Below are 26,631 nucleotides of genomic sequence, written 5' to 3' on the forward strand. Positions count from 1 at the left end.
AATGTTAACCTTGTCTATCTGATTATTTTTTTTTTAGTTCATTTATTATTGAAGTTGCATACAATTTGATGATTTACTACCAAATAAAATGCAAGTCTTTTCTATGTTTAGTGTGAGTTTATTGGTTGACATCCATGAGTGAACTTTTTTTTCAATTCATTATTTACAATATTTAGTGTGTGGGGGTTAGGGTCAGAATAGATGACGGTAGTATAGTCAGCAAATAATATAGGTTTAAGAGTGGTAGAAACATTTGGCAAATCATTGGTGTATACAAGAAATAGGAGAGCTCCCAAGATGCTGCCCTGTGGCACCCCTGCTGTCAGTGGTAGAGTGGGGGCGAAGTTGTTATTGACGGCTTCCTATTGGTGTCTGACACCAATAGGTGTCACTGGCACTGTCAATGACTCCGTAATAACTATGTGAGCACTTTTAAGGAAGAAAAGTATACAGGAGTGGTACTAAGGCTTATCAGTCACCCTTTGCAACCTACTGACATTTTTCCTGGTTATCATCAGTTGCCCGTCTTTCAGTTAGCTATTTATTGCTGGATGAATAGTCACTGAGTGTGGTCCATGTAATTACCCAAAACTACCCAAAACCTCCTAGCATTACATAAGTAATATAAGAAATGACATGTTCAGTGAAAAAATTACATACTGTATTTACTCAAATGTTTGAGCTGAATGTATAACTTTATAAAATATATTTTTACTCTGAAATAATATAATTTTATAACAAAGTTGGGTCCATCTAATTACTCAAAGCGATCAAAGATGTCACTTTGATCATCGACTCCTATGGTGTCGGCTGCCAACTGGTTCTGTCAAATTTCGTGATAAAATTATATTATTTCGGAGTAAAAATGTTTTTTCATGTTCTACATTCAACACCAACATTATAGTGAGTAAATATAACATATGTATTTCTTCATTACTTACATAATACTAGGAAGCTTTGCATAATTAGTTGGATCCATTGGGTGAAGGGGAAATGTACCCAGTTATCTTTAGTGCTGTAGGAATTTAACCTGACACGTTGACCAGACCACACACTAGAAATTGAAGGGACGACGACGTTTCGGTCCGTCCTGGACCATACTCAAGTCGATTGTGACAATCGACTTGAGTATGGTCCAGGACGGACCGAAACGTCGTCGTCCCTTCAATTTCTAGTGTGTGGTCTGGTCAACATACTTCAGCCACGTTATTGTGACTCATCGCCTGCTTAACCTGACACCTTCACTTTTGATATGATGACCTATCACTGTGGTTAGTGAAAAAATCAGTAGAAGCCATGTGGAGGATTTGAACCTATGCTCTGGGTGCTCCCAAACAAACACGTTAGACCACTACTTTGCTTGGGAGTATCCCAAAGCAGAGGTTCGAATCCTCCTCATGGCTCTTACTGAATTTCTCGCATACATCACGTTAATATTTCACGATTTTTTCACATCACGATTTTCTTGTGCACTACAGTAGTTTTAATAGTAGTATACATTACAAAGGAATATTTTATTTTTTAATGATATTTAATAAAATAATGTATTTAGATTTACTACAAGGTGCTCAGGATAACATACCTATTTAAAAAGAAAGTATTGGACTAATAATTTTTCGTTCTTCACTTCTAGCATGAATCGTCGTAGAGGTGGCCGTCAACAGTGTGACAATTACCAAGATAGCTTCAGCGGTAGAGGCAGATATCGTGATAATGTCAACAATCGGGGAAACTATAGTTACAAAAACCAGCCTAATCAAACTTATGCCAGTCAGAAGTCCGTGAGGTCGAGCAACTCTGACTCGAATTGGGAGTGTCAGAAGTGCAATTTTTCCAACTATTCTAATAGAGTTTATTGCTTTAAATGTGGAGATTCAAAAGGTATGTATACTTGGTTGTATAAACGTAAATGTTAAAGCTAACCTGAAAGTTATTGATGTTGGTAACATACTTTTAAGTTTATTCTGGTAAATCGGTTTCAAAAATCTTATTTGGTTAATTTCCAGTAGAATTTTTACCGTCACATATTACAGCCTTTATCAAATATTAAGAGGGTATAGCTTGAGATTTACTAATCTGTGAGGAGTATTCACTATTTAAGCAATACAGAATGGTATTTAAAAACTGGATACAAATGGGCATACATACTGTGTAGCCTACTGTCAGACCAGTCTTTTGTTGACGTGACGTAAGCTTAAATTTATCCATAAGCCAACCAGTGTTGATTGTGAGTTGTTTGAATGTCTTTGGAATAAATCGTACTAACGAGCAAAGAGGAAGTGTGAACAGAATACAAAAATGACGAATGTGGCAAGATGGAATCGGTTTGTAAAGTCTTTATATTTTTTATATTGAAACTCGTAGGATGTATGTATATCCTGTGAGTTGCAATTTACATTGGGTGCTGTAGTGTATATACAGTATTGCTGGAGTGTAATGGTTTATTTATATACACAAAGGCACAATAGGTTTGTGAGAGTACAGTACATAACATTGTTCTTAAATTCTTACAAAACCACTAACAGGCATAGCATTTCGGGCATGGTGCTGGCTCTACATGCAGTACTTTATCATTACCTCATTTCCCACCATGGGGCAGGGAGGCATCAGTCCAGAGAAGAGAAATTAATGTAAAAAAAGTTAGATATTAAATAAGTCGCTCATCCATTTATTATACTGTATATGCGTACAACTCTGTATCTAAATTATACTACAGTATGTAGTAAATTTTTAGATATACTCATCACATAGTATAATTATCCATAGGGTCCTCATCTTTGTGGGTTCTCTAACTGTACATCCATCTAACGAGTTTAAAGTTATGATTAGTATTTAAATACTAAGACTTTAGTACTTCTTTGTACCATTTGTGTTCTACCTTTTTTTTTTTTGGTACAAAGGGGGAGAGATTATCTTGAGATGATTGTGGGGCTCAGCATCCACGAGCCCGGTCCTCAACCAGGTCTCTTTTTTTTTTTTGTTAAACCCCCCCCCCCAGGAAGCAGCCCATAGCAGCTGTAATTCCCAGGTACCAATTTACTGCTAGGTGAACAGGGGTTTCAGGGTGAAAGAAACTGCCCATTTGTTTCCACCTCCACCGGGGATCGAACCCGGAACCTCAGGACTACGAATCCCGAGCGCTGTTCACTCGGCTGTCGGGTCATGTTCAGGAGACTGTATGGTGTATGTTTAGTATCAGAGATAATTTTTTTGTCTGATATTTTAAAATTTATTTTGGTTTCAGGCTCTCGATCCTCCTCGCATGATTCACCACAGTGGAAAAAGGAAGACAGTTTTGATCGGCAGAGAGGTCAAAGTAGTGGCCAGACATGTGAAAAAGGTTATCACAGAGGTGAAAATAAATATGAAAAGAGCGAGAAATGTGAACCGGCAAATGAAGGACTAATTGATTGGGATGCACTTATTAAAGCGAGTGTAAGTGTTTATTTCTTATTTGGGTTGCAAGTCTGGGAAGATTTAATCAAACATTCAGATGTATCAAATATTTTTATAATGTATGGGAGTTCACATGTACAGTCACATCTCCCAAATCCGGACATCGCTAAAAGGGTTCTTTTAAACAGTGGATAAATTTAAATGGATTTCCCATTTAAAATTTGGAGGCAATTCTTGTCCCCGACAAGAATAATTGTTATAGGAGTATGGCATTGATACCTGCTTTTTTTTTGGGGGGGGGGGGGAGGCATGTAATAGTTTGTGAATAAAATGGAGAACAGTGGTGGAAAGATAAGTGACATAATATTGAAACCTAAACTGTATACTGGGAGTGAACAGTTAGGATGCAGTCAAGAAAATGGCACAGAAAAAGACTAGGAGATATATATATATGTATGCATGTTTTATTTATTTTTTGCGTATATTTTTACATGTAAATGTATCATTTTATATATTTTAAAAAATTTTTGCAGAGGTAACTTCGATCAAAGCTGCACTTAAGGGGTTAAAATTTTATGCTAAAGCTCGGTAGTTCCAACAATGTATGCCACTTTGCTCACCTACGCACTTGGGTTAAAATCTCTGTTAGTATTAATTGTGGAAATGTGATTGTAATGTCATGTTTTTTTATGCTTTACCTTTTTGAATTCATACTATAGGTTTTTTCAGAAAGTTGCATAGCATTTTCCGAGTTGCTTCACTAATCTTGCTCATTTAGGCAAGGTTAAACTGTTTCAACAGAGATAGGCTGGTAATTAGGGCAGGTCATTATTTTGCACCAGTGAAATAGATCTTTATGATCAGCCATCCCTGTTGGGCCATCCCAAAGGGGAAATTAGTAAACTGTTACTCCATCCTGGAGTCACTTGATTGAGTTATTTTAGTCTACACCAGTCTAAACTATGTATGTACAGTATTGGAAATTTCGGACGGACCTAAACGTCGTCGTCCCTTCATCTTTTATTGTGTGGTCTGGTCAAAATAGAACTGTGAGGTTGGAAAATAGGTACAGTACTTGTACCATGGTGGTGGTAGGTAACTAGCCAAGTGTAGGAGCTGAGCAGGCCAACTAGCAATTAGCAGAGCTGATTGGTGGTTCATTTGATGTTTGGTAGAACTTGGAAGGTCTCACAAGGCCACTCTGGCCTTAAATAAGACTGGTGTTAAAGGGAGAAAATGAAGCAGTGGGACCTGACAGGGAAGTTTAAGCAAACTCCTGATGTGCAATTGCAAAATGTAGGCCTCCCCTGAACACTGAATACTTTTCATGGGAAAATGGATCTTGCCTAAGGGGAGCGACCAAGCTCCTTGCTTGGATAGCTCTTTAACTATATATGTAAAGTGTAACTCTTATAAAAAATATATAAAAGCTATAGCTTTTATAGCTCTCATAAAAAAATTAAGGATCACTACCCAATATTTGATAAGCACGAGCAACATTCTGATTGACTTTGTTTCACACAGTTTAGTTAATTTATTATGCATCCCATACCCATCTTGTGGGTGGTAGTGGAAAGGGTTACAAAGGCACATAATGGGCTCAGGGACTGCTCACAAAATAAAACATTCAATTGTGTTTCTTTTTATAGAATAAGTATGAGGCAGAACGTTTGGCTGCTCTGCCACCACTACAAAAGAATCTTTATGTTGAAGATCCTGAGGTCAAGATTCTCAGTGAAAAAGAAGTGCAGAATTTCAGGTATGTTAAATGTTCATTGTAGCACATTTGAGTGCAAGGGGATCAGTTGATGGAATCGGTCCGTTGCCACTTCTGATACTGTAGTGGACTTTTCTGGGAATATTTGTTAGTCATAGTATGTTATATACAGTATACTGTGCTTTGATAATTGCTTCCATCAGTTTCTCAAACCCTACTATTGCTCAAAATTGATAGTCTGTCACCTTTACTTTTATTTCTTCCAAATAACTAAACTTTGAGAACTTTTGCTCAATATGTATCCCTACAGTTGTACTAATTTTATATGATAAGGTTTAAATGTGTGTTTTATTATTTACAACATTTAGTTATGTATTAACCTGAAGTATGTATTAATTTTGTTAATACCTCAGAAAGAAGAATTTCAATATAACTGTTCGCTGGGACGATGGCAACAGTAAGAAAATACCAAAGCCTGTGCTCACGTTTAAGCAGGCATTTGGGCCTTATCCAGAGTTGCTGGCAGAAATAGAGAGGATGGGATTTGAGACCCCTTCACCAATACAGTGTCAGTCATGGCCAATCTTGATGCAAGGACATGATATGATCGGTATTGCGCAAACAGGCACAGGTATGTGTTTATGTCTTTGTTGGAGAAGCTGTCATTTACATAGTCCTCAGGTAACCAAAGAAATTGTTATTAAAAAGACTTAAATAACCAATGGCACACAAAGTGCATAGATGCACAATCCATTAACAACACTTGAATAATTTACTTAAATTTACCCGAGGGTTGCTTTCTTTCTTGGTGCCTTGACAGTGATAAGTTGACAGCCTGTCAATGGTATCCCCATTGTTTCTAAGGTTTTTTTCCAACTGGAGTTTGAACTGCAATAATGTCTTTGTATTTACATCTTCAGTGGATAGACAGGTGTATGGGATTAACCCTAGGGGGCAAAAAAAGCATCCCATGTTTTCAGTCCTACATTGTGGCTTGTTGAGCTTGAATCTGTTGCTCCTTCTATGTTACAATTGACCTTTTTAAAGAAGTGGTTTTGATTAATATCTTTAACTATTAAAAGTTTGAGATCAGCCTTGTAATGTCTGGTTTGCAGTATTAGATCTATGGTCCTCAACCATTCCTTTGTTTTTGTCCCTCTATCCTGCTTTCTCTAAAGCAGATACAGTACAGCATATCCTTTTGAAGGTGAGGTCTCCATGCTTGGATAGAATGGGCATACACCAGGGACCAGATTCACGAAGCGGTTACGCAAGTACTGTACTTACGAACATGTACATCTTTCCTCAATTTTTGACGGCCTTGATTACATTTATTTAACAGATTACAAGCATAAAAACTTGCCAATCAGCTGTTATTGTTATAAACAGCCTCCTGGTGCTTTAGAGCTCATTAACTGTTTAATAATTGTAAATAAAGTCGCCAAAGTTTGAGAAAAGATGTACAGGTTCGTAAGTGCTTGCGTAACTGCTTCGTGAATCTGGCCTCAGATTTGTAAAATTAATAACCAATTTCTTCTCCTTGGAATCAAAGATTCATTTAACTATTCCTAGGGTTTGGGTACCTTTTTGTTTTTTCTGCAGCTCACTTGTGCCACTTTCAATGACTGAGGGATCCTGGTTCCAGGGTATTTTTCTTCATCAATTTGCTGTATGGTGGTAGTGTTTTGAGAGCTGTGCTATGCACTGTTGTGCTCATATGCAAGGTCTAGTATTTGTCCATGTAAGGTTTGCATTCTCCATTACCATAGATCTTGGTGTAATTTGCAAATTTAATGATTGCAATATTCTTACATCATTGATGTACAGTATACGATAAAAAAAGTGTTGGCCTTATGGTGGAAATTTGTGGTTGTAATGATAGTTATTATGTCATGGATTGTTGTAATTTTGATTTTTAAGTATTAATGTAAGAAGAGGGGGATACAATTAGGACTTTTCCTTCAATCTTTTGAATGGTGGTGCTGTTTGGTGGCTGAAGATACTAGACATGTCTAATAATGTTTTCTTCTTTGGTGAAGAAACATTATAGTTACCTCTTGTATGATAAATTATATCATTTTTATTTAACATCTGGCCTTCATTGACCTTGTCCCACATTCACATCATTGACCTAACTCTTCCCCCTCTTTTCCTTTATAAAATGCAGCCGTGGATGTCCGTCAGATTTGATGATTGCCTAATAGGGTTAATGCCGGCTACAAATAGTATTGTTAGTTTCTCCACATCACTTTAGTAATTTTCTACTGCTGTATTATATTATTATTTTTACAATCTTATAATCTATAAACAAAAATATAATAGTGATTGTATGTAGGTAAATGTTAAGTATTAGCATAGGTATTACTTTTTATGTAGACTGTCAAACTCTGCAACTATTTCATGTACTTTTAAATAATCTCTAAACATGCACAATTGAAACAAGACTTACACCATCCAGGATTCTCATTATCTTCATTAATATTATAACTCTTATCAACTTGTGGGAGGAGAGGAATTTGCATGGGTAAGATCAAAAAGCATCATCTTAAAAGGGCTGAAGATTTGAAGTGAAGTAATTGAATGTAGGTAGAAAAAGTATTATGAATGTGTTGGGAGAAATGAGATGACCGTGCCATCATGAATATGATTTTGACTAGTTTGAGAAGAGTGCCAGATAAAGTATCAGATATATCTGTGGAAGTTATCGGTGCTGAAGCTGTGGAGAGCTTCACTACTGATATAGGAGAGCTGCAGGTCTGGATGAGGTTCGGTATATGCAAAAATACGTGCGAGTGAGAGAAGATTTTTGCCATAGAGCTTTTATAAAAGTTGTTCTTTATTATTCATGAATGATCACTTTCCTCTTTACAGGAAAAACCTTGGCCTTCCTTCTGCCAGCACTGCTGCACATTGTTGCTCAGCCAACCCCTCGTTGGGAACGTGTTGGGCCTACTTGTCTTGTTCTCGCTCCAACTCGAGAATTGGCTCAACAAATTGAAAAGGAGGTGTCTAAATATCAATATGAAAATATTAGATGGTAGGTTAATTTTAATAAATTATTGTATATTATTATTTAATGGCAAGTACTGTACAGTGCTTCTAGCAATGGCCCTAAATGTTGGAATAGTAATGCAAGCAGACATGAATGTTTCTGTGGAGTGTTACCACATTGTGTAAAATCAAAGCTTATTGATAAGCTTATTTGTTAAAACATCATAACTATTTATTCTTTAATTTCTTGACAATTATGTGATCAAACTCAAAATGTTGATTTTATGACCCTGCATTATACTAACTGGATCTGGTACCTATCCCAAGGTCTAAATTCATACTAACAAAAATAAGCTTGCCTTTTCTTATTTTATAGGAAATGATTTCTTGAAAAGAATTATTTTAATCAAATTGATTTGAGAATTAATTCCTTTCTATTAATGTTTGCTCCATTCCCAAGGTTTTTTCTTCAGTTTTAAGTTGAATTTCACATAGGTCAACATCTTTGGGAAAATTGTCAAGGAGCTGCTCTCCAATTTTGGAGAGCAAATGTTAAATCGTATTGAATTATTGACTTGTAAATTATACATTTGTTGTACAGTATTTTGACTTTCAGCATAATTCATTGATTAATGATAGCTTTTATTATTAATGACTTATCTGTATTAATAATAGTCTTGTTTAGTATTTTGCAGAGTATTGGTTAATGCCTTGTGGTCCTTTGTATCTTCACAGTGTGTGCGTATATGGTCAGGGCGATAAAAATCAGCAAATTCAGAAGATAAATGCCAAATCAGAAATTGTTATTGCTACTCCTGGGAGACTCAATGAATTTACCAGCAAAAGTAATGTATTAGTAGTTATTGTGATTTTATGAGATTTGATGTGATATCCTTTCTTGCTGATAAGGTAGTTTTTAGAATTTGTTTACTTTGGCATTAATTTATTAAGGATTTAAATTTTTTTTTAGATGTAAGTTGAGAGGCTTAAAATATGTGGAAGGGTGTTAATAAAAGGCCTATGCATGTTTAGAGGCCCAGTTGTTCATACGGACTCCCTACTCAAATTATAAGCCATCGTCCATTGTCGGGACAATTGCACTTCCAGCTGAACCTGTGGGGTGCTGTAGGGAACCATCAGTGTATATGATTTGAGAGAGAATGCTCTGTGGACAGAGCATCAATATGGCTTAAGGCATTGAGCTTTGCCTCAAGACGAAGCTTGGGCTGACCTCTAATTCACCCCTTGGGTGGAAAGGGAGGGATTAAAATTGGAAAGGGTGTAATCTCCCACAGTGCAGGAAAGTGCTACCGTTTCCCTTGGTACAAAATTATAAGTCTGATACATTCCGAGTTAAGTTCCAGTTTTAGTTATCCATTTAGAACAATGTTGACCTTCAATAAAGAAATTCTGGAGGGCTTCTGTGCAAGGGTTAGGATGAGCCAGCCTAAGCACTTTTATGCCAATCAAAGACAATCAACAATGCTCGGAATATTAAGTTCCTGACTCATGTGAAGTATCTTCATGGTACGAAGGCACTCGAGGATTATCCTCAAGGCTTCGTTATGCAATTTTTCAAGCCTACCAAGCTTTCTTTCAGGCATCAAAGCAGGCAAAGGTGCAGCATAATCCACTAAAGATCTGATGTATGCAAGGTAATCATTTTGACAATTCTGACATTGGCACCATAGCCTGAGTGATAACCTGCAACAGCTTCGAGAGCTCGAAGCCTCGCTTTATACTGACGACAGTATGAATACATGACCATACAGTGGCACCTCAAGGCCAAGGTATTTGAATCTGTTTACATAGTCAAGCTGGTAGCCAGTTTGACTATGTAAACATACAGTTGCATCTTGGGAACAACTCCTCCCTACTTGGGTGAGTGCCGATTTAGTGTATCTTTCTCTGCTGAGATGACTAAACCTAGGCCCTGACATGAGTCTAATACAGAGTTAAGTGTGTTCTGCATGTTAGCATACCCAGTGGTGTGTATCATTATATCAGCAAAGCTAATGATATGCATGCTCGGTTTGCTCGGTACAGAGTTGAACAGCATGTTTATTAAGATATTAAAAAATGTAGGACTGAGGACACCTCCCTATCTAATACCAAGTTCGAAGTTTCTTGTTACACTTCTATGCCCCTGGAAAAACGCAATGACTTCGTGTTGGATAAGTAACCCGATTCAACAAAGAAGCCGACCACCAATATTCATTCTTGCAAGCTTACTCACGATAACATGTCAGTTTGCAATATTAAAGGCAGACTTGAGATCTAGGAAGGTGGTACATGACTTTTCAGTGTGCAGGGTAAGAAAAGTGGTGATGCAATGATGCACGCTCCATCCATGCATGAAGTCTGGGAGGATTAGGAAATCTGGGAGGATAGCACAATTCTTATTCTATGGAGGAGATAGTTTAGGACCATTCTCTAATTTTTTGCAAATGCCGCTAGTAAGGAAAATTGGGTGGAAAGCATTATCTTGAATGGTCTTGGGAATTACAATGTTCATACTGTTGGTCCTAGAGATAGGAATTTCAGTAACGTAGGTGATATTATACAGCTCAAGAAGGGGATTTCCTGGTATTAAAGGAAGCAAACACAATATCATAAGTGATACCATCGTCACCAGTGGATGTGGCTTCACCTTTGTTTAGGGCTGAAATTATCTTGCTCGGTAAATGGCTTGTTGCATTCGTCTTCCTTGTAGAGCATGAAATCAACAAGCCTTTCTTGATCTCCTTAACCAGCTTTTAATCTGAATTGTGAAACTAGCTATAATTTTTTGAGTCATTTAGAATGGTGAAGTGTGTTTGAGGGAATGGGGTAAAAAATTGATGGGCCAACAGTGAATAGGTGGGAGGAATAGTGATAGTTTGAAGGCACTCTTGAATGTGATGACAAACAAGACAAAGAGGTCCACAGTTTGTGATGTGGTAGTAAGAGTTGTTTGTACAGGTTCTATAATGTAGTAGTAGTATATGCCTGTCATCATTAAGTACGAAGTTTATATTGATGTAATTTCCAGAAAATCTTGCATGTTAACTTATTTTTCATTTAATATCAAGTGATCACCCCATTATACCCATTATACCTTTAATGTTCCTCTGAATTATTCTAAGTTTTGCCTGAAATGCTTATCTTAAGCCAAATTTTTTTCCTATACTGCTTTCACTCCTTTGGCCTGATATGCCTATGAAAGTGGGAAATGTGGTAATGATATATGCTGACTAAATTGTGGAAACTCCTTAAAGTACTGAAATGTTTGTTCTTACGAGAAGTGAATATAAATTATGTCTACTAATAGCATTGCTGTTATCTTGTAGGAGTCATCGATTTAAGTGGCGTATCGTACTTGGTTCTGGATGAAGCAGACCGTATGCTTGACATGGGATTTGAACACCAAATACGCAAGATTGTATTGGACATACGTCCAGACAAACAGTGTGTAATGACAAGGTACGTAATAGGGTCTATAAAAATGTCGTGTATTGCAATTGAAAAGTAATGAGATACGGTATGGAGACGGTGTCATTACCCTTGTGAACATGATAGTTTGCCTGTTGTACTCTTTCACTAACATTAAAACATCTGGAATTTGTTACCAATAGAGAGGGTTGTTCCATGGGCTCCCATGTAGTTACATTTAGTACATGCATGTATATTATTTATATACAAGAAGGTACACTGCATTGGGAAATTACATACATTACATAAATTACAATCATGCTGATTGAGTAGTACATTCTTGTAAAGCCACTAATACTCCTAGCATTATGGGCAGATCTTTAAGCTAACCAATAAATGTAATGATAGGTACATTGTATTTGAATTCACATAACTACTTAATTATAAATGTTAAATTCCATTGGATTATTAATCTTTGTTATATATAACATCCTATAAAAGTGTCCCCCCTTCCCAACCCCAAGTTTCTTCAACTAAAATATGCTGAAGAAACTGTGAAAGCAGTGAAGTTGTGTATTCTTGTATACATAGCAGTTATGATTTTTGTTTGTGTGAGGGTGGGGACAAAATGGCCAGAATAGTGGCTATAAACTACAAAGTGTAAAGGGCATCAAAATGTAATTAATGTAAAGTGTGCTTTTTATTATAAGGATACATGGAAAGTAAAAAAAGTAATTATGTGCTTTTGATACTTTTTCATTTGGGAATTTAGCACCAGCTATAGACACATTCAAGATGGAAGGAAACTGGGGATCATGTGAAACTATCATGCCTGCATCCTTTGTTGAAGATAGACATTAAATACAATAATATTAGTTAATGGTTGACCAGACCACACACTAGAAGGTGAAGGGACGACGACGTTTTGGTCCGTCCTGGACCATTCTCAAGTCGATTGTCTTGACTTGAGAATGGTCCAGGACGGACAGAAACGTCGTCGTCCCTTCACCTTCTAGTGTGTGGTCTGGTCAACGTACTTTAGCCACATTATTGTGACTCATCGCTTGCATTGGTTAAATAGCAGCCAAAGAAACCCGTCTCGACCAAATGTTCTGACATTGGTATGTGATGATGCAAGGTATACCATTCTTAAGAGTGCTGGGTAGAGAGGACACCACGAGCATAGCTCTCATCCTTTAACTACACTTGGGTAATTAATTAGGTAAAGCAAGTGTTGTATGCTTTATTAATAATTTTCATTGCTTTACAGTGCTACATGGCCTGAAGATGTTAGAGACCTGGCAAAAAAGCTGCTGAAGGATCCTATACATGTTGTTGTGGGGAGTCTAGCTCTTCAGGCTGTGCACACAGTGACTCAACATGTCACCTTCTGTACTGAGGATGGGAAAAAGGATGAGGTACAGTATTTACCGAGGTTTAACATTTTCCAAGGTTTCACATGCTGGACTCGAGTAGAGAAGAGATGAAGACGTTAATACATTTTTTTTTACCATAATTCTTGTCAGCTTTTTGCTATGATTATTCATTTATTGGGATGGTTTTATTTCACAAACTAGTATTTATGTAAATTACGAAGAAATTAAGTGGCTTTTGTCAAATATAAGAGTACCAGTACTGGTGAGGGGTAAGAAGAATGGGCTCTTCCTTTCTTGGTTCTTAGCTTTAGCTACATCGTGTGCTGCTTGCTGCTACACTCATTGGCAGTGTTGCTGCATTGGGTGGGCCACCTGAGGTGACGCTGTCACTACAGGGGGTGGGCCACCTGAGGTGACGCTGTCACTACAGGGGGTGGGCCCACCTGAGGTGACAGTTATCATACAGGGCCACCTGTTGCTACTCTAGGAATATAAAAAAACAGTAGATATTTGCTTCTGGTGTGGTGTTATGGGTTCTAGCCCTCCAGGAAGTATTTGATGTAATTATTAGTATTGCAGTTCAGTGTTTTGTACATAGACATAGAGTACTTGGTACATAAGCATATTGAAAGTACAATAATGTGTGTGGAAAGAGTTAAATATTAACTTTCAAGGATTTCACAAAGGGTGTTGAGTGGTGTCTGGTTGGAATTTATCATCGTTTGCCTGTCATCAGTAGAAATTAGAAACTGATATCTAATTGATATTCCTAGAGTGAGACTTTAGCAAAGCAGAAATGCTGAGCAAATAAAGGGTCCCAAATTGTGGAATGACCTCCCAAATGTGATAAACAGGTTGGAAGACATTCAACTTTTAAAGTGAGAAACGAGGAAATATTAATTAACATACAACAAATTTCACTCAAATTTTCTATAAAAAAAATTGTTTGCTTTTGTAAATTTTATATACTGTGTGCCTGTGCCTTTCATCATTGACACCTAAATAGTATGTCATTTGCTAAATTGCTCAACAAAAAATCATGTTAGCTTCTTATTTAGCATTGTGGTTTTCCTTGTTAAATTTATAGTTTTGAAAGTTGTAAGAAATGTATAATTTATATTTTCAGCTTTTGAAGTTTATCAAGGGTATGGCTACCGGTGATAAGGCCATTGTGTTTGTCGGAAGGAAGGTAATGGTCGATCATCTTTCGGTCTTAATGCTTGAAGCAGGACAGATTGTAAGTTCTTTATGATATGCCTGCGTACCCTGTCTTTCACACCCCCTTGTTCTCTGTACCCTCTCCCAACCCTAGCTCTGTACCCTCTCCCAACCCTAGCTCTCTGTACCCTCTCCCAACCCTAGCTCTCTGTACCCTCTCCCAACCCTAGCTCTCTGTACCCTCTCCCAACCCTAGCTCTCTGTACCCTCTCCCAACCCTTGCTCTCTGTACCCTCTCCCAACCCTAGCTCTCTGTACCCTCTCCCAACCCTAGCTCTCTGTACCCTCTCCCAACCCTAGCTCTCTGTACCCTCTCCCAACCCTAGCTTGTTATGCCATATATAACTGTTTTCAACTTGAGGATTATGATTGAGAATAATATTTAGCATGTTAATTATGATGATCATAATGCGTGTGCGCTCTCAGGTACAGAGCATGCATGGTGACCGAGAACAGTGTGATCGTGAAGAAGCATTAAATGATCTAAAAACTGGGAAAGTCAAAGTTCTTATTGCCACCGATGTTGCTGCAAGAGGAATTGATGTTACTGATGTGACGTAAGTACTGTTTGGTAGTTAATGAACATGTACAGTTAATGTGTTGTTGTTTGTAACTTTGTTCATAAGTCTTGAAATTTTGTGTATTGTTGCTACATATTATTTGCTTAATTTATCAGAGGCTTATCATCCATCTAGTGGACTTGATGGGGGCAGGAAGCTGGCGGTTTGTCTAAGGTCCCACCATTTTTCCTGATTTTTTTTCCCACTGGATTTTCAATCTGGGTGGTCGTGGCATTTATAGCTTCAGGGATAGGCAGTACCATGGGGTTAAATTAATGTGTTAATCCTTGATTAAACATGGCCTTTATTAGTTAATAAATTTGTTAGGCTAATTTGTCTGGTTAGTGAGGCTAGTACTGTACCTCAATAGTACCACATTTGCACACTCATCTTTCTCACCCCTTTCTCAACTATTGTGTCAACTTTAATTGAGGTTAATGTTGAGGTATTTTTAATTGAAGATCATAAAATACAAACAAAACCGGAATATATATATTATTCCAGCCCATTTGCTCGTTACATCACAATGTGCTGAATTAACTTTACCGAACCTAACTGATGTCCCATGAATAGAAAATGAACTTTTGCAAGCTGCTATGATTTGTAGAGAATCATATTTTGTCAAAATGCAGTGTATTATTTGAGGGTATTACTTGTTTCATTCATATTTTTTAAATTCAACAGACACATTTTGAATTATGATTGTCCAAGAGATATGGAGGAGTATGTCCATCGTGTTGGTCGCACGGGCCGAGCTGGTCGCACTGGCTGTGCTTGTACATTAGTCACACGGGAGGACTGGAAGACCGCTGGCAAGTTGATTGAAATTTTGAAGAAGTCAAATCAGGTAATTACACCAGCTTATTTAATATATTGTATATTTAAATACTGTACAGTACTTTAAACTTTTGTTTATATTTACTAAAGGCACATACATATTTATATAATTTTTTTTTCTAGGAGGTCCACCCTGAATTATACCGCATGAAGGAACGTTGGGAGAAAGCCAGGACTGAAAAAAATCTTCGTGAAAATACAAGTCGGTATAGAAATAGGGGGCCTCAAGATGTATATTATTAAAGGACCATTGAAGTAGTTTTATATATGCTGTGCGTGCAATAATCATTGATATTTAGTTAACGTACAACTAATATTCTGATATCTTTAATGTATGAAAAGATAACTTTAATTTGCAATACAGACTTGTTTTGCTGGGCATAGTTTTACAGATATTCAACCAGTTGTACTGTTTTATTGGTGATTTAATATCATCATATCTGAGGTAGATTGATATGATGAATGATATCAAAAGGGTATAAATTATAAAGGATATGTCTTTAGTAATAATTTGTTGGAAAGCTTAACCAATCAATATCTATTATTGAATGATTAAATCATATATATTTATAAATTAATAAATTATATGAATTGGCATTAGGATTTGAAAAGTGGTATATGTGGGATTTCAGTCATACAGGGCCTCGGCTTGCTACACATTCCTTCACACGCCTTTGTCTCGACTTTGGCTATCCATATTATTTTCACTCATTATGCTTGTATGTGATTTTTGGCACATTGTACATGTGGCATTTACACTGTTCTTTTTTTCTGGTCATCTTACCAGTAATGGTTTCTCTCAAATGTTTTTAGCTAGTAATTTATTGTCATTTAAAAATGCTGTATGATATAATTTTAGTGGATATAGGGTATTTAGGAAAATAAAAAAAAAATTGACTGGAAATTTAGTTGTGAACTGAGTACAATCTGGACATCACAGGTCAGTGGAACATTTAGAAGTAGCTGCTGATATTCTGTTTTTGATGTTATTTGTCACCTATTAAAAATACTATTGACTTTAAAGTAGTATACCCATTATTTGTGTGATGGTATCCTTATGTCATTATTCTTGTCAGTTATACAAGGTTAGTTAATGATAAGTTTTAAAGACAAGAGAACCAAAGTGTCGTTAATTTTATTTAGTCTTGATATAAGTTTCTGGAAATCTAACTGCATGTATTTAGTGTCCTCCATAAGAGGGACAAGTGCAAGACCACATCTTTGTTAAATGTAAAATCTTTGTTAATGGAACTTGTACTGATCTTTAAGTTAAATTACTTTTTTATATGGAATTATTGTACACTAGAATACAGATATACATATATTTTTCCACTTGCTTTCCTAGTTATGCAATCAACTTAATATTAAGTATAGTAAGCAAAATTGAAATGTAAAAGGCAAAAATTTGTGTATTAAATGTATTGCTATTTAAATAAAAGAAATATCTGTAAAAGAAATTGAAAACCATGTGTTTCATGTATGTACTTACATATCCTTCCCGGTTTGGTGCCTTCTTTTTGATACTGTAATTACTTACTTCATGTATGTACTTGAAAGAGTACTGTACATTTTATTTCTGCTAACAATTCTGATATTATTCCGCAGTTTCTTACTGTCACTTGTGTAGAAGCAGAAAATAAAGGGTCAAGGTCTTGTATCACAAAGCCTAACATTACAACTCTCAAATTTTTCAAGGCAAGACATGAAAACTAGCTTTCCAAACACGGCTTACTCAAAATAGCTAGTTTATAATTTTTGAGAAGGTCCATATAAATTTTGATTAGAAGAAGAGATGGGGAGATATCTTGTTTGAAACATGTTAACAGAAAACTTTTCTCCAACCCCCTTACCTTGTGTAGGTACTGGGGATCAACATACCAGCGGCCTGATCTCCGACCAAGTCTCCCAGTTGGTCTGGTCAACCAGGCTGTTGGGTCGCAGCTGCTTGCAGCCTGGTTGATCGGGTATTCTTTGGAGGTGTTTGTCGAGTTCTCTCTTGAACACTTGAGAGGCTGGCCAATTATGCTCCTTGCGTGTAGCTGGGGTGTGTTGAAAAGTCTTGGGCACTTGATGTTGATAGTTCTCCCTCAACATACCTATTGCACATCTGCTTTTCATTGGGGGTATTTTGCGCATCCTGCCATGCCTACTGGTCTCGTGTGATGTTTGTGTTCTGATTTGGAATCAGTCTTGCCCCTCTCTCCTGGCAGGGTGACGAGGGCTAGTGGATCTAAAAAACCTGCATTATAGTTAAGGAACATCCATGCACCATATCTGCTACAAATGAAGTAGTGTTACAATTAGCTTTATCAAGCAAGTAACCCAAGGGTAATCAATTTCTATGATTACTAAAAACTAAGAGCTTATAAAAAAAGTGTTAAGAGTAGTCCTCCCAAGAATTGTATGCACAGATATCAAGTGAGGAAGGTGATGCTTTCAGGTAAAGTTAGTCTTCAACGGTTTCTTGAAGTCGGCAATAAAGACCGTGAGTAGAGCTAAGGTGCAGTGTGTGTTTTGGCGGCAGTGCTGTCATAAGTGCAAATACCGTAGATGAAAATGTCTGCGGTAAAATGACTGCTTTCAGAAAAAGTCCAGGAATTTCAATATTTGATAAATCATCACTAAGCCAATTTTGAAGAATTATTCCCAAAACTAAAAGCTGAATTGGTAGAAAATACTTACAGCAAATAGAAAATGGTGGATAATGTGGAATGAAGTCGCAAATTCTCAAAAGCCAACTGATGCCGAAATTATTGATTTAGTGACTGTGTACAAGGAGCAAGAAAGAATGGAGGAAATTGAGTCTTATAAGGTATATAGAGTTGGGTAACAATGATTTTTGATACTTTGGAGCTTTGTACAGTGTCTATGAAGTTGAACACAAGGCACGAGGCAACTTTACTTACTTTTGTGTAAAGGGCATCTAAGAAAGCTTGCTGTAAGCTGACTGCACTTGGTTCATCACAATGGCAATTCAGCATCTGAGGGTGCCCTATCAGATTTGATCCCTATCTAAAATAACTTTACACCATCTATATCCACCACACCACCTCGACAAATGTTCACGATCAACAATAGCTGTCAATCCAAGAGGATAAGAACTTCTCATATTGGTTGAGTACTATTAGTTTTCCCTTTTGATTTTCAGGATAATCTACTTTAAATAGTTTTTGGGCAATCTCGTGAACTACTGTATTTACAGAGAGCCTCCACACAGTTCTTTCTTGTGCAACTTTTTCATTGTTCACATCCATACCACTTTTTGACAATGTTAAAAATTAGTTTATATATTTGCTTTCATAATCTATATACATGTCATATGAATGGCATATAGCACTTCAACTTAAAACTAATTGATATTTTTTACTTACAAAGTACATATGGTTTATATACAAATTTGTGCACAGATGCCATAGGTGAGAGTAATTAGTATAGGCTAAAAAGCCACACTTATGTATTTGTGAAATTTATGTAAAGATTTACAGTCTTTTGAACTTTCCTGAATGCTTTGTCAAGGTCTGAGTATGTGGTTAGGATGAGACTTGCATCTCAATAACTAATGTGGCTCTAATTCAGCCACATTAGTCCTTAAGATGAAAGTCTAGTTGTAACCACATATTCAGACCTTGACAAAGCACTCGGGATATTGCAAAAGACTTGGTGTAAATTTTTACATAACTTTCACAAATACACAAGTGTGGGTTTTTAGCCTATGTTATTATGTCTATAAGACAAGACCATCATTTATTAATTAGTATAGTGAGTTCAGCAGAATGGGTGATGTCTGATTCTCTAAAAGATGAGAGATGCTTGACCAGACCACACACTAGAAGGTGAAGGGAGGACTACGTTTCGGTCCGTCCTGGATCATTCTCAAGTTCTCACAATCGACTTGAGAATGGTCCAGGACGGACCGAAACGTCGTCGTCCCTTCACCTTCTAGTGTGTGGTCTGGTCAACATACTTTAGCCACGTTATTGTGACTCATCGCCTGCGCATGAGAGATGCTTCATCTTGATCAAGCAAGTGTTGATGCAAAGTTTATGATGGATGACTCAAATCAGTCCCACCATCAGGTGCACCTGGCTCATCTTTTTTGGGAAGCGACACTTTCACTGGATGACTGCTTTTGTGCACAATATTTTCTGTTAGGGAAATACATTTTTTTTTAATTTGTTGGGAGGCTCCCGATTAGATACCTGTATTGTTCGTCCAGGTTTAAGGGTGTTATAACATTTACTTAATCTCATAATATTTGCTCCAATACCTGCAAACCAAGAAATTTAAATAAAATTAGACATGTTTTGTAAATTTATATTGACACTTTTGTCAGTAACATTACATAATATGAAGATTTGTGCTTTATTTGTAAAAACCAGTATAAAACCATTACTGATCATACACTTAAGCATATTATACTGTACTCAGTATATACAGTAACAAAACAAAAATGAACATACACAGATAGTCAAAATTAATATTTACATTTTTTGGACAATTTGAGCAATTTTAGATAAATGTATTAAAAATATGCAAAAACAAACTTGCACTACAAATATTAAAACAATCTTTTGCTGATGATATTTAGGTTGTTAACAAGGAAGGAAATGAGCACTTTATTTTGTAATGCCTTCATGTTTTCTAATATTGTCATGGGTGCCACATTCATTCCACAGGTGAGAAATGCCCAGGACTATCTGTTCACTGTCACCGAGTCATAGGCTATGCCATATCTACACCTGTCATCAGCAAAGGGTTAAATGTATGCATTTGATGAACATTTCATTAGGTGAAATGTATTGAAAGATAGTTATAAATTGTCCATGCTATATTATCACAGATACACCCTAAACTCTGTAAATAATGAGATACACTTTTAATGAGTCATTCTATATAACCAAACTAAACACAGCACAAGTTTAATGATAATACCAGCTTGAGATATCTGCAACATTTCCTGGGTAATGAGTATTGTTTAGCTCATGATCTTGCCAAGTGAGATTTTATATTGAGTATTGAAAATATTGCATTTTGTTAAATCACTGTACAGTGTACTTCTGAATTCAGATTTCCACACAATTGCCACCTTATTCAGTATGTGTGTTGCTCACTTTCCTATATCGTGATCACAAAATTTAATGTCCAGGACCATTAATGTCATCTTTTCAGGTCCAATGTGTGGGATTGTGTTCTTTTGAGCAGATGATACAACAGTTGGATTAAGATAAGTTAAAATTAATGATAATATTATAATGAACGTTGGTTGATGTAAATTATAAATATATACCCGGCATGAATGTGTGTGGGTGTGTGTATGTATGTATCTATATATATGTATATATAGTATACACAATATAATATATTACAAATTGTGGTCAAATTATCTTAAGAATCCATTTTAAGTAAATTGAAGACAGTAATTTGTACTTTAAAAGTAAGCTTACAACATTGATAAAATGCTTTACAAATCCAAATTTACTGAGGATATAATGGGACACTTTCAGTCAGTGATCAGTTTGTTTGAATTTTAATCAATAATATTAAATATGGTTTTAATAAAACCTACAATAAAATTAGATCTATAAACTCCAGCATAATAAAATATATGTATAGTATATAAAATTTTCATTTTAGGCAAGACTAATAAGCAGAATTATAGAAAAGTAACTTTTAAAGTCCTGTAATTACCTAAGTGTAGTTACAAGGATGAGAGCTACGCTCGTGGTGTCCCGTCTTCCCAGCACTCTTTGTCATATAACGCTTTGAAACTACTGACGGTCTTGGCCTCCACCACCTTCTCCCCTAACTTGTTCCAACCGTCTACCACTCTGTTTGCGAAAGTGAATTTTCTTATATTTCTTCGGCATCTGTGTTTAGCTAGTTTATATCTATGACCTCTTGTTCTTAACGTTCCAGGTCTCAAGAAATCTTCCCTATCAATTTTATCAATTCCTGTTACTATTTTGTATGTAGTGATCATATCACCTCTTTTTCTTCTGTCTTCTAGTTTTGGCATATTTAATGCCTCTAACCTCTCCTCGTAGCTCTTGCCCTTCAGTTCTGGGAGCCACTTAGTAGCATGTCTTTGCACCTTTTCCAGTTTGTTGATGTGCTTCTTAAGATGTGGGCACCACACAACTGCTGCATATTCTAGCTTTGGCCTAACAAAAGTCGTGAACAATTTCTTTAGTATATCGCCATCCATGTATTTAAAAGCAATTCTGAAGTTAGAAAGCGTGGCATAGGCTCCTCGCACAATATTCTTTATGTGGTCCTCAGGTGATAGAAAACTATCTAGAACCACCCCTAGATCTCTTTCTTTATCAGAATTCTTTAAAGATTTCTCACTTAATATATAGGTTGTGTGTGGGTCTATGTTCTCCTATTCCACATTCCATAACATGACATTTATTTACATTAAATTCCATTTGCCAAGTGGCGCTCCATGTACTTATTTTGTCCAGGTCTTCTTGAAGGGCATGACAATCATCTAAGTTTCTTATCCTTCCTATTATCTTAGCACCATCAGCAAACATGTTCATATAATTCTGTATACCAACTGGTAGATCATTTATGTAGACAATAAACATCACTGGTGCAAGAACTGAACCCTGTGGTACTCTACTTGTGACATTTCTCCAATCATTGCCTCTGATCACTGCCCTCATTTTTCTATCAGTCAGAAAATTTTTCATCCATGTTAGAAGCGTACCTGTCACTCCTCCAATATTTTCCAGTTTCCAGAACAACCTCTTATGTGGAACTCTGTCGAAAGCCTTTTTTAGGTCCAGATAGATGCAGTCAACCCAACCATCTCTTTCCTGTAATATCTCTGTTGCTCGATCATAGAAACTGAGTAAATTCGATACACAGGATCTTCCGGATCGAAAACCATACTGTTTGTCTGATATTATATAATTTCTCTCCAGGTGTTCTACCCATTTAGTTTTAATTATTTTTTCCAATATTTTGACTATTACACTTGTCAATGATACAGGTCTATAATTAAGGGGGTCTTCCCTGCTTCCACTTTTGTAGATTGGAACTATGTTAGCCTTTTTCCACACATCAGCTACAACTCCTGTATACAGGGATGCCTGAAAAATCAGTTGAAGTGGAATGCTGAGCTCAGGTGCACATTCTCTCAGAACCCATGGTGAAACTCCATCTGGACCAACTGCTTTGTTCTTATTTAGCTCCTTGAGCATTTTTTCCACTTCGTCTCTAGACACCTCTATGTGCTCTATGTTGTTCTCTGGAATTCTTATTGTATCTGGTTCCCTGAAGATTTCATTTTGTACAAACACACTTTGGAACTTTTCGTTTAATGTTTCACACATTTCCTTTTCATTTTCCGTGAATCTATTTCCCATTTTCAACCTCTGAATATTATCCTTTACCTGCAATTTGTTTTTATGAATTTATAGAATAGACCTGGTTCTGTTTTACATTTGTCTGCAATACCTTTTTCAAAATTTCTTTCTGCCTCTCTCCTCACTGCCGTGTAGTTGTTTCTCGCATCTTTGTATCGCTGGTATGTTTGGGGGTTTGGCCGCTTCCTTTATTGATTCCATGTTTGTGTCTTTTGGTCTCTGGCTCTCTCGCACTTTCTGTTGAACCAATCCTGTTTCCTAGTTCTGCTTTTCTGTTTTGGTATAAATTTTTTTGTGCCTTTATCATATATTTCACAAAACCTGACATACATCACATTCACTTCCTTGCCTAGCAACAAGTCTGTCCAATTATACTCACTAAAAAATTTTCTAAGGTTGCCATAATGTCCTCTCCTAAAGTCAGGTTTTTAGTTGCATCGACCGTCATATTTTCTTCCAGATTATAACGCATTGCATACTTTATTCCCAAAAAGACATGGTCACTTTTACCCAAGGGAGGAAGGTACTGAATGTCAAATATTTCTTCCTCCTTCCTGGTAAATATCAAATCTAGCATGGAGGGGACGTCCCCTTCCCTCATCCTTGTAGCTTGTTTAACATGTTGATACAAGAATGTTTCCAGGATGAGGTCTACAAATTTACAGGTCCAGAAATCTTCTGTTTTAGCTTCACATGCTTCCCAGTCTATGGATTTCAAGTTGAAGTCGCCGACTATCAACAGTCGTGAACTATCGTTATCCGCTCTCGCTATGATCTCTCTCATTATTGTTATAAGACCTTCTCGTTTACTATCTAGCTCCTCCTTTGACCATGTGCTGCTTAACGGTGGACTATATGCATTTATGATCATTAGTTTATCATCCTCATGGCAGATCTCTAGTGCTATTATGTCAACTTCTTGTGGATTGGCAGTCACTATTTCGTTCACCTTTAGGTGTTCTTTCACCAGCACAGCAACGCCACCGCCTTTCCTGATTTTTCTGTCCCGTCTCCAAATTGAGTAGCCCCTTGGGAATATGACCTCATTTAAAATAGCATCTTCAAGTTTTGTCTCCGTGAGTGCAACAATGTCTGGTGTCTGCAGCTGTATTATATCACTTAACTCCAGTATCTTTGATCTTACTCCATCTATGTTGGTGTATGCAATCTTGAGGAACTTGTTCCCCCTCTTCTTATTTTTCACTCCCCCTTTTTCTAATGATTTTGTTGGTTTGCCTTTATGTACCACTTTACTGGCCTGCCTACCCCTATCACTTTGTAGAAAAAAGAATTGATTTCTTCTTCATTCCTGCTCTCATTTAAACGTTTTGCCTCGGCGAGGTTCAGTTTCAGCTTCTCTCTATCTTCTTTTGAAAGATCTCGTCTTAACGACCACACTTTCCCATCCTCATCACTTTGTAATTTTCTAGCATTCCTTAATACTTCCATTTGTTTGGTACCATTTAGGGTGATCCTCAAAGGTCGATCTTTCCCTTTTACATATCTGCCTATTCTCCTGTAATAATAATAATTTTTATTTAGGTAAGGTACATACATAAAGAGATTTTACAAAGTTTGTTGGCTTTATAGATAGAGCTAGTACATACAATGCCTAAAGCCACTATTACGCAAAGCGTTTCGGGCAGATTACGCAAAGTGTTTCGGGCAGCGACTCTGTAGTCGCACACATTCTCTATGGTTGTAAGACCTTCCACGAGGCCAACAATTTTATCTACTACTTTTTCTTCTTCTACAGCTCTTTCTGACCTAGATGTTATCTCCTTTTCCTTACAGCCAAAAATGATCAGGGACTTACTCCGATCAACTGTGTTTTGCACCAACTTCGAGTTAGATGCCAATTCTTTCCTCACTTCTAGCCTAATGTTTGTTTTATCTTGGTTGCTGCAGTGTTTGACTTCCTTTACTGCTTCTTCTATTTTTTCCTTCTCCTTGGCCACTTGTGCATAAGTGAGTTGCATATCTTTCTTGTACTGTCCTATTCCCTGTGTAACTTCCTCCATCTGTGCTGACAAAAGCTGTTTCTCCTGTTGAAATTCCTTACTTAACCTATTGTAGTCATTTATGTTTAAATTTACTTTAACTTCTTCCAAAGCTATTTTTAAGAGTCTATTTTCTTCTTCCATGGCTTTGCAATTAGTTTCCAATTGAATCTTATCCTTGCGCAAGTCTTTCACTACACCCTCAAGACCAAACTGAGGGTGTAAACTTTGCTATCTAAATGGTCATTACTTTCTTTCAATTTACTAATTATTTCTACATGAGAGGTCACAATAGTATCTAATTTTACCACCTTGTTGTATAGACTGGTTATCTCGATGCTTTCTTCACTGAATCCAGCAAAATCAAGCTCTGTTTTGTATTTCCTCTTGCAGGCATTTCCTCTGTGTGTGACTTGCTGTGCCAAATTTAATGCTAAATTCCGAGTTATATTTTTACCTAACCAGCACAACTCGATACAGCTTCTACAGTTGTTGTTTCCACCTCTTGATAAAGCGATGTATTGCATGACAAACTTCCAAAGGTGCATCTGTCATCAGGTCATGGCCACCACCAAGAACCATTTCTAAAAAGGCTCTGGGAATTGTCTGAAAGTAAGTTGCAACATATATAATGCATGTATTTAGTCCTTTTAATCTGAAATAACCTTTGATACTATGCATGAAAATGTAATTACAATACCCCACTATACAATAAAACTGCAATGTGCTGTAAGGTATTCATAATAAACTTGTCCAGCCTTTACTGTACAGTACACCCATTTTATATACATGCATTGTTAAGGAATGCATTGGCAGTTCAGAATCTGAATGTATAGTTTTATTAATGTAATAGTTACTAGTACAGGGTATTATCGGGCCCATTTATGAACTTCAAAATTTTAATATCGAGTTCAGCTTCACATATCTTTTTCAGTCTCACATATCCCTTTTCCCACTTGTGGTATTTATTTGTTTAAAATACTGTCCAGTTTCGTGAATAGATTTGTGTACAAATGTTCCTGAAAAATTTGCTTTTGTACCACATACTTTGAGCATAAACATTGCCCCATTGGTGAGTATAGCCTCCCTCATAGTTCATCCATGAAATATTGGACAAAATATTCAGGGATTGTAGTGTAAATAGGGTTAATGAATACACCCTAATTTTCTTTACCAGGCTGTTACTGGTTAAGGAAAATAAAGGTGTGGTGGTGAAAGTAAGGGGATGGTTGATGAGAGAATGGTAGTGGAAGGGAAGAATGCTGCGAGTAGGATGATAGTTAAATGGAAGAGGTGGACATAGGAAAGGTATGGTGGTGGAATGGGAAGTTTTAGAAGTTGGGTAGGGAGGTATGGGGTGATCAGTCATTCAGGGAAGAAGAGCAGAGTAAAAGAAGGAAAGTTGTGTGGATGTTGGAGAGAAAGGTGTGCGTGGTGGTGGTATGGGAGTTATGGAATATAATTACATATCATTACATTACAGAAGTTATGGAATATCATTACATATCATTACATTACAGAAGTTATGGAATATAATTACATATCATTACATTACAGAAGTTATGGAATATCATTACATATGAGACAGACATTGCCAACTGTATGTATACTCTCCAAATAGTGTCAGCAGACCCCAAACATCAGTTCTCAGGTCCTGCCCTTTGAACAGCTGGTCGTCTAATGCAAAGGCTTTTGACCCACTAGATTTCTATCGTGCCGGGGTTCAGTTCCTTGAGCATGTATCCTATCACT

The 26,631-nt window shown here is 36.8% G+C and overlaps 1 protein-coding gene across 1 annotated transcript; it reads left to right on the forward strand.

The window, feature by feature from the left end:
• The first annotated feature begins 1,634 nt into the window (after positions 1-1,634).
• On the forward strand, positions 1,635-16,816 carry LOC138355655 (probable ATP-dependent RNA helicase DDX43). The gene is made up of 12 exons (XM_069310977.1): positions 1,635-1,881; positions 3,245-3,435; positions 5,046-5,155; positions 5,527-5,744; positions 7,985-8,150; positions 8,840-8,949; positions 11,434-11,566; positions 12,786-12,933; positions 14,018-14,128; positions 14,536-14,666; positions 15,354-15,516; positions 15,630-16,816. Exons 1-12 carry the CDS (start codon positions 1,635-1,637, stop codon positions 15,747-15,749), a joined length of 1,848 nt encoding a protein of 615 aa, XP_069167078.1. The 3' UTR covers positions 15,750-16,816.
• The last annotated feature ends 9,815 nt before the right edge of the window (positions 16,817-26,631 follow it).

This window comes from Procambarus clarkii, chromosome 68 (assembly GCF_040958095.1).
Source record: "Procambarus clarkii isolate CNS0578487 chromosome 68, FALCON_Pclarkii_2.0, whole genome shotgun sequence".
Taxonomy (NCBI): Eukaryota; Metazoa; Arthropoda; class Malacostraca; order Decapoda; family Cambaridae; genus Procambarus; species Procambarus clarkii.